This window comes from Varroa jacobsoni, unplaced genomic scaffold, assembly GCF_002532875.2.
Source record: "Varroa jacobsoni isolate VJ856 unplaced genomic scaffold, vjacob_1.0 scaffold_85, whole genome shotgun sequence".
Classification (NCBI taxonomy): Eukaryota; Metazoa; Arthropoda; class Arachnida; order Mesostigmata; family Varroidae; genus Varroa; species Varroa jacobsoni.
In genome coordinates this window covers 26,339-35,584 of record NW_019212987.1, presented here as the reverse complement: position 1 = coordinate 35,584, position 9,246 = coordinate 26,339, and the positions used below count along the sequence as shown (strand labels likewise).

Genomic DNA, 9,246 nt, shown 5'->3' with positions numbered 1-9,246 from the left:
AGCAAACGTAGGCTGCATAGGTAAAAAGCCTAATAAAAAATCAATTGCATAAGACAAAAATCGCCAAATAAGACCGTGGCAAAGTTGCCCCAAAGGTCAAGCGTTCGACAGTCAGAAAGGGACGGAGAGAACCTCCACATAGTTATAATAAGATTTTTAACTTGTTTATTATCAAATATAAATTATAAAATATAAATCTCAAATTATTTCAAAGCTTCACATAATTTATTATGTAACTTCTAGATAAAGCTTAACACACTAGTTACTTCTATCATTGCGAATACTTTTCCGAGCAGAAGATTTAGCAAACCAATGTAAAGGTTAATGGTAACTTCAACCGTTAGCGGAACTCCAGACCCCAATTCGATGTCCGACAAATTTTATGACATCGTCCACTTGAACTTCGCTGATGGAGTTTCATGCTTCCGAAGAAGAACAAGAAGCTGACCCAACATATAATACTGGCAGCCATCCATATGAATTAAGATGGCATAGGCTTCGTGAAAATAAGCTGTTTCTCTCGAGACGAAGCAAGCTGGCTCTGCTCAAACCGATAGCAAAGGACATACGAAACAACGTACAGGTCATGTGGCAGACTTTGATTATGACTTTGCGTAATAGATGATTTTCATTGTACAACGGTATATTCGTGTACCGAACCATGAATAGCTAACGGGAGTTCTGGCGCGAAGCTTTCTGGCAGGGGCTGCGTCACAGCAGGAGTTGTTGCCCTTCGCATCTCAGACCAGGCTATCATTTTCGCTTTGCCCATACGCAATAACTGTTGAATCAGAAAGAACACTTAAACACTGATTACTGACTGAAAAAGGCCCTGGAAAAGGCGTCATGTGCGCATTATACCTGTGTCACAAATGAAAAGCCTTAAGGACTTTGTTCGCTGTTGTTAAGACCAAGTGATTGCATCAGCTTGAAGTAGGATATAGTTTCGATCATATCCTTCCTCTAACTTACTTGGTATCACGGTAAATTCGTCGTTCAGTTTTTTTATTTAGAAATTTAGATTTCTCTTGACCTTTCCTAGCGTCGGTTGGCGCTCCAATCAGTGGTGTTATTTGTACAGGCAAAGCCAGACAGAATATCATACTAAGTAACACCTAATTAGCCTTTTCTCAGTAACAGGTGAAAGCGATAGACTACTACCATCGACATACTACATCGATAGGTGATCCACATCGGGGAGAAGCGATTTTTTCCCTGGCTATACTTCCTAGTGGAGTAATACATTGTAGGTATGACCTATGAATGCGTGCCCCGCTGGCCAGTTACTATCGGCAATCTAATTTTCGTTGTAATAAGCTAACTAGCAATTCACCTAACACAGCTTAATGTTTACCACTTGAATTGGCAGCAACTCTCTGGGGGTCTTGCGATGCGGTAATCATTTTATCGGTTACTTCAAAAAAGATCGCTTCCGACTTTCTAAATGGCAGTGAATAGGGTCTAGTGAATATATACCAACACCAGCACATTCACGAGTGTCTTATTATACCGTCACATATACGTAGCGTGTTGCATGTGTGAGTGCACGTAAGACGTGCATCAACAGCTGATCACCAAACGTACGTGGACACACGGACACATATTTGTGATAATCAGTATCGAGTCCTCTCATAATAGGTAATATGGTCGTAATCATTCCCCTTAAAAACAGAGTTTTTAAGTCAGACAGAGATTATGCCACAGCACATAAAATTTAGCTTGAGCGTTATTCTTTATACCGGCATTTGTTTGAAGTAAAGGCAAAAAAAAAGCTAAAAAAACTGCTACATAGTCAAGAGAAGCAAGCGTGGTAAGCGATTTGATACTGCGACAATAAAATCAATGTTTAAAATATCTTGAATTTCAGAAATTCTGAACTTATCTAAGTACGGCTGAGTCGATGCGGAACTAACTTTAGTAGGTATCGAATACTTATCAAAAAATATAAAGAAGATCTTAGCTAGCGTTCTCGGAGACTCTCCTAGGATCGTCCGATGCTTTAACATAAATTAAAAGCTTGGCATACTTATTTAACACTGGGAAACGTTTTACGTTAGGGACAAAATGAGCTGAAAGCTGTCTTATTACGATCGGATGGCTGAGGGTGACAATGAAAAATTAACCTGAATTTTTCTACTATCTTTCTGAGTCGTTATTGTGTCACAGCATCTTATTATTCGAGTCGATTTTAGGGCCAATTACTTCATCAGTGTAACAAGTTAACTGGCTTAATACATTGGACCAAATGGAATAGGCTCATGGGAGAGCTGCGATTGTCACAGAACAACAAAATTAAGCGCAACAACAAAAGGAACTGATCTACTGAAGGCTAGACTTGTTTTGCATAGTATCGCATATTCGTATACGTACAGCGCTCTAAGAAGTAAACGAGCTCTGAGCTTTGCGTCCGGTACAACTGTTTTAGCTGGGCATTGCTTCACTGAAGTAGCACTAACGCGGCTTTAAGGCTGACTTTGGGTGGGTCATTGGGCTTTTTCACTTCGGGCTAAGGCATTAAGGTTTAGTGAGCAGTCCTCTAACAAGATAAGTAAATCTCACAATTCATATGTAAATATATGCTCCTTGCCTTTGTAGAGAAAATGCTGAGCATTGCTTTAGGTACCTAGCGGACCCTTCTATCATCACAAAGAAAATCGTCCGACTGCCTTCTCACTTCACCCTCTGCCTTCGAACTTCATGGCTTTAAGTTTAGTCGTAGGCAAACGCAATATTGTTGTTGTACGAAGACGGCGCGTGGATCTGACTTCTTCTAATCGTCAAATCTGCGCGGGTTCTGACGAGAGCGGTATATTAGTATGACAACTACAACACATAACTAGTCAGATAAAAAGATCTCTTTTTCTTTTTATTACAGCAGAAACAATACTTTAGCAGGAAGATTATTTATTCCATGCGTTCCTTTTTAATTAGAATAATAATAAGAACCCGCCCACTTTGTCATAGAAGTCTTCGCTAGAATATTTCACGTTGTTTTCGAGTAAAAGCGCTTTGAAGGTGAACTCACGTCCGATGTGAGAAAAAAATTGGTAATATGGTCTTTTCGGTGAAAAAAATGAGCCATCTCATACATAACGTCGAATACGGACACAATGAACGGTCCGAATAAATAAAAGGAATAAACTTTGTCGACAGCGTTTGGTTTTCACATCGTGGGGCAATTTTCGGTCGCGGCCTGCAAAATAGAGAAAGAGTAAATTAATTTATTTATAATCCACATGCAATATTAGACTGTAACATAAATAATGGACCTTTTTTCATTCAACATAGCGTCTCGTAATAGTCGAGTACTTGGAGCCTATCTTCATTAATAATAATTAACGAGCTGTTTGGTGAGTTGTTATTAGATATCCGTAATCCTTATCGAGTTGAGATGGCTGATTGTAGGTACATCCACGAGATCCCAAATTTTATCCTCGAATTTAGAGGGTCCTTTCAAGCTGAGTTGTAAAATTTTTGTTGTACAGTACAATCAGCTTGGGCCAGAACAGCAGTTTCCTGAGTTCGGCGTAAGGAAAATTAGAGCGAGAGTCGAAAATTTACGTGTATTGCGCAACGTAATACCAGTTATGGCCTACGGAGCTTCGGGCTAATGATAAGGAAAAAGAACACGTTTATACAATATATCAGAAGCAAACAAATAGAGTATATATATTGAAGGGATAAGGAAGGGCAGATGACTGCCATTATTTTGTTACAACCTAATTGCTTCGCCCCTCACCAGCTAGCATTACTTCATGGCGCATCTATAATAAAATGGTTAGAATAGAAAAACCATAAGGTCTGAGTGGCATTGTATTGCGGGTACAATCTATAGAAATACAACCATGACGAAGTGTTTACAACATACGATATAAGTGATTAAGGGTTGCTGTTGCCTACAGAAATCTACAAAACCCCATAGCATTATTTGGACCTAACTATTTATTATTACACATGTATGTACTATAGATGTGTATACCTTCGTCTTTCACTATATGGTATACCTACGGGTTAATTAGTACTTCTAATAGAACTTGCTTGTTGTAAGTTAGGAGGAATGCTGTGCCTCCTTCGAAGTTGGGTTTCCTGCTGACCAAGCTCGTTTTCTCTGCAACTTAAGTTTTCGACAGAGGGGGCCCGTACCAGCGTATCTTCTTCAAGTTCATCTTGCGCGTCTTGCTGTCGATTTCCCTGAGGGTCGCTTTTTTCACTGGACTCATCCTGGGGCTCAGTTTTTTGAAAAGACTGACAACTACTACTGGCCTGTTGTTTGCCCCGTGGTTGCCTCTGATTATCGTAGAGGAGCTGGGTAAGTTGACCTCTACGACAGTTGCGGGCGTCCACAGAATGGCGAAGACAGGAACAATAATTAGTTTTTTTTTCCAGGTGAAATAGCGTATGTGCTTGCAGGTGTGAAACGAGAAAGTTAATCTTATTGAATGTATTTAATAAAATTCTAACACGTTAATAGACCAGGGCAGAACTGTAAACGTACGTTAAAATCACAGCACCTGAATAAAATAGGACCAATTCCTACTGCTCTGCTCTTATATTTACGCCTCCATTAGCATCTCAGTGGACTAAGCATGTATGAGACTTCTAGCTATTATCGTTGATCTTGTCGCTTACTGTAGTGTGGTGATCAGGTCGGCGGCATTACGCCGATCGGACGCCAGAGCAGCATGGAGATAGGCCAGCTTCTCCGCGCGGCTACGTTCTTGGCTAACAAGCTTCCGCGCACGATTGAGCTGATCATGCAGACGGCGTTCATTGGCGTTGCTAGCTTCTCGCTGACGAACCGCCCTCTCTTGACATCCGGTTAACTCGCGGCGAAGCTGCTCGTTTACAGCTCGGAGCTCCGCTAAATCCTGCCTAAAAAATAAAGTGGCAAGAATAAAAGACCGGTTTTAATGCCGACTAATTTGAGCTATGGCAGAGAATGAAGATCACCATTATCCATTGGCACGTGTTCGATGGAACTAGTTGGTCATCATAGAAAGGGTCAAGAGAAGGATGACGACAATAACTTTTTTGATACTACCGATCGCACACTTACGCAAACTTGCCTTATCTGATGACAGGTAGGAGTGCAGTTTGTAATCGGGGGCGTGCTGGTTCGCGCCGGTAACAGATGTTCGCCAAAAGCAGTAGACCGGCGGTGTTGTGCACTTCTCTCCGAGGCCTCTAAAGCAGCAGTTACTGAAATAATTTTTCATCGACAATTATTCAGAGATCAGTCCTAACAACGACATATTTGAAGGCCATGTTTCATATTGTCCCACCATTACCGGTTTTGCGTTAAAGGATATGGTATTAAGTTTCTGATTTATTATTTAATTAGTTTGATTAAACTAATTTTCATAAGTCGTTCATCTAAAGGACCATGCACACAGCAGACATGATTTGTCAAGAAATCAATTGTTGTTTAAATTTATTATTTAAGATCATACGATTAATGACAATACCAAAACAATTACTACTAAAATAGAAAAAATAATTATACAATCAAAAAAAATGCTGAATATGCAGTGCATACCTCTCACTAAAAATTACGGCGTACTTTAAATACCTCGGACGCATTTCTTTGTTTGAAGAATCCCCAGCATTTCACAGTAACTTATAAAGGTAGAACTACAAATGCTGAAGCGTCAGTCTTGTCCTAATGTAAACTTTCTTTTATCCCTCGACCAAGAACACCCCGATTTCTATTTCAACATTCGTAAAAAAATATTACACTTTTGCGTACGTTAACCGGAAATGTAGTTATAGTCAAAGTTCGACAAATAACATAATCTTATGACACCCACCGGCAACAAGCCGACCCTGCTCAACAGCTAGTTTAACCGTGAGGACGTCCCGTTGTTCCTTGAAAGCGGCCCGAGCATCTTCAGTCTTTTTAAGGCGAGCTTCAAGAGCCTCGATTTCCTTAACGCGAACACCTGCTTGATGCTTGATCTCCACGATGTTTTTTTCTAACTGAATAATACGAGCCCGTTCGTTTTCGAGATCAGCTTTGAGGAACGCCACTCTGCAAGACGTCCCCGGCGCCCGACAACTTTCACAGGTTATCTATTGTGTCGTTGCAAGTTTGATTTATATTGGTCGAAAGGAAGTTAGTAATAACCAATAGTTTGCGAACTGCGAGACCAATTTTCCGAATTCTCTTTAAATCTATTGTGAATGAAATGGCGCTAAACAAGCAGGAACCCTTGCAACAAAAATTAAAGACTAAACTTGACTACATGTTTCAGATTCAAGTTACTCTAGCTATATATATAAGCGAAAATGCGTGGATTACTCCTCATGGACGCTTTCCAACTGAAGTTGACTTTCTTCGGTACGGAGCTTCGCCAACGCCACCTCTTTTGCTGCTTTTTCAGCCTCTATCACGTTTTTCTGTCGCTCCTGGCACAATGCTTCGGCCTCCGCTTCGGCGTTACTTCGGCTTTGAGTCACAAACTCACTTAGTCTACAAGGCAATCCAAGCAAAAATCGTACCGCTATTTGAGAAGGAACTAGACACTAGCGTCAATGATCTTTGGTGGGTTGTAATTTTACGCATTCTCTTGTTTTTTTTCTAATCGTATCGTAACATGTCGTAACTAAGAGTACTAGAGCAATCACTTAGCTGAGATATCTATAGATTTTCTGTTATGTGTTGCAGAGCTTTTGTAGAGTGCAGCCAGCTGTTGACGACACGTATATACGTACCGTTGAGTAAAGAGCCGTAGCTGATTGGCCAGGTTAGAGTCGGTCGCTGTATCCATTCCATGTAGGATCATCGCTAACGGTGAAGCACCGGCTCGTTCGCCCCCTTCGGGTGAGGCCAGCGAGTTCTCGAGCTCGGCAATCGCCTCTTCGAGGTGAGAAGGGATGCCTCGCAGACGCCCGAACTTACTGCTGATAAACAGCATAAAAACAGAATATCATGTACCCTTAAATGCGTTTTAGACGAATAGCCCATAGATAAAATCTCATATCTGAAAAGAGAAATCTTTTACATTGAAGATCAGTGAGTGAAAACCGTTGAGGAGCAACAAGACGACACGGAGCTTCCGAAATCCGCCTATAGCTCAATCAAACAGAAAATTATGATACAGGAAAGAAAACGGTAAACTGCTATGTTGAAACATTTATCGATGTTAAGCGGAATCGACCACCAGTTGGTACCGTTCTATCAATACAACATACTAGGCAGCGAGCACATAGAAGACGATAACATGCATTATAGAAAATCTGCATTATGGCAAAGGAATGATGTTACAACTGCAACAATCTATTATGAAATATAAGGTCGAAGACGTTTTATGAACGTTAGGTAAAAATGGTGAAAAGAAAAGTAAGAGCAGGGCATATTGAAGCAAAAAAGTATTTCATTGCGACTTTTCAATATTTTCCATTGAATGGTGCTTTTTCTCTAGCGCTAGAAAGATAAACACGTACATATCCGCTCAAATAGTCTAAGCTATACAAAAAACACACCGATACGTCGACTTCCTCGCATTAAGTTAGGTTTTTTCTCTAGATTAAAAGCGAGAAAGACTTTCTCAAACCTACCTGTTTGGGGTCGAGTTAGGTTGCATCGTAAATGGGCTTTACCCAAAACAACAAGCATAACAAGGTACTAGTGAGGCCTTTCATCCGACATTTTTGGGTGCTGCTCCAATCCGAGTGCGTCGAATATCCCAACGGAGTAGTCGACGACAGATGCAATTGTCGTTCGAAAAATGTAATCGTGCCGGAGCGAGGAACGTGTTTTGACATGTAACAATGCGGTCCTCCTGTACGTATCATATTTTGCCTGCTGTGTGTTTCAGCTGACTGTTTTTAGTTTATGCGTTAAGGCGATTTTAACGAGATAACAAACCCGTCCCCTTTCGAATACGTGTAAGCACGTTGCTTTAGCATTCGGAAGAAAATAAGCTACAACGACATAAACATTAGTTCAAGACGTAATGTTCAATTCAACAAACGTAACTCTATTAGTAACACAATTAGGTTTGAGATTGGCAAATCGCAATGATAAACTTCATGAGCCAGAATTCCCGAGCCGGGGGATTCGGATGCACAAACTTTAAGATACATTACCCCTTAGTCGCTTCAAACTGAGGTTCAGTCTTTTGTGGTGCTAATAGTTGAAGACTATAGGAACTAGGGCAGGTCTAGCCTACTTAAAATGTTCATCACGTGAGTATTGCTTATGATTTTCGTAGATGGAATACTTCAACAGTAATCTACGTACCACAATAAATGTATTTTTTCTTTCATGTAGATTTACCTTATTATTACTACTATTATTGTTTATTAAGTGCTGCAAATGAGAACGTTATCTGTTTTCCCACATTTGACGGACATCTTTCGACGGAAATATTAAGATATCCAGAGATATTCAAGGGGCTGAAAAATGTGCTGAACTTCTAAACATGCCGATAATTTAAGTTAACACAACGATATTTTGACATATTTTTGATGTAATCGCTTTTATTACAATTCAAGTTATAACTGAAAAATTATTACTTAAATATCCGACGACCGAAATTGATGCTATATAATTATATATAAATGGTATCTGGTTGAGGTAAACCGCTGGCACCTAATGTTATTTATTTAAGGAGACGTTAATAACGCTGAGGCTTGACAAAAGCATAAAAATACTCTTTCGACGTATTTTTGATTTCCCTGGGTTGGGTGTACCGTCTATATGAACGGAACATACTGGCCGTCTACCAGTCAAATTTATGGAGAAAATACGATTACTACACAGTCAAAAAAAACTGAGTCTTATTTCACTAGCTCTTTTTATTAACACTGATAAGATACTCTGACAAAGAGTTCACTGGGCACCCCGCCTCTATTGGGTGGCAATCCCCTCCACTTCCCCAATTTCATTTCAATACCAAACTTCTCACCTTCTGATTGATGAACAAAGATTATCAGATACAATTTACTCAGCCGCTCTCGGGCATCAAGCTGAAATAAAGTACCTTTTTTACGGGTGAAGATTCACGCATAATTAGCTAGGAATCCGTTTGGTTATAAAGATATTTCTTCAGGCTTTTTTATTCAAGCTCAGTTCAGATAAATGTCAGGTGAAGGAAAGCGTCCAACGCGCAGCTGTATAGTCTCTATGTGACTCAACACTGTATAGGGTTTGTCACACCGCTAACTTGCTTATTATCTATAGCGAAAAGATGTAATAAATGGTCCGTGCCGAAAAAACGTATTTAGCGAGGCACGCGCATGCGT

The 9,246-nt window shown here is 40.1% G+C and overlaps 1 protein-coding gene across 3 annotated transcripts; it reads right to left on the bottom strand.

The window, feature by feature from the left end:
* Positions 1 to 2,840: 2,840 nt before the first annotated feature.
* On the bottom strand, positions 2,841 to 7,721 carry LOC111263790 (uncharacterized). 3 transcript variants are annotated; one of them, XM_086969798.1, is made up of 8 exons: positions 7,558 to 7,721; positions 6,712 to 6,900; positions 6,299 to 6,469; positions 5,808 to 6,028; positions 5,063 to 5,199; positions 4,630 to 4,868; positions 4,009 to 4,321; positions 2,841 to 3,193 (listed from the first exon to the last, which is right to left on the bottom strand). In XM_086969798.1, exons 1-7 carry the CDS (start codon positions 7,581 to 7,583, stop codon positions 4,012 to 4,014), a joined length of 1,293 nt encoding a protein of 430 aa, XP_086825924.1. In that variant the 5' UTR covers positions 7,584 to 7,721; the 3' UTR covers positions 2,841 to 3,193; positions 4,009 to 4,011. The 3 variants fall into 3 exon arrangements, with proteins under 3 accessions (XP_086825924.1, XP_086825920.1, XP_086825923.1); XM_086969794.1 differs by having other exon boundaries at positions 4,039 to 4,321; XM_086969797.1 differs by having other exon boundaries at positions 4,039 to 4,321; positions 6,712 to 6,897.
* Positions 7,722 to 9,246: the final 1,525 nt, after the last annotated feature.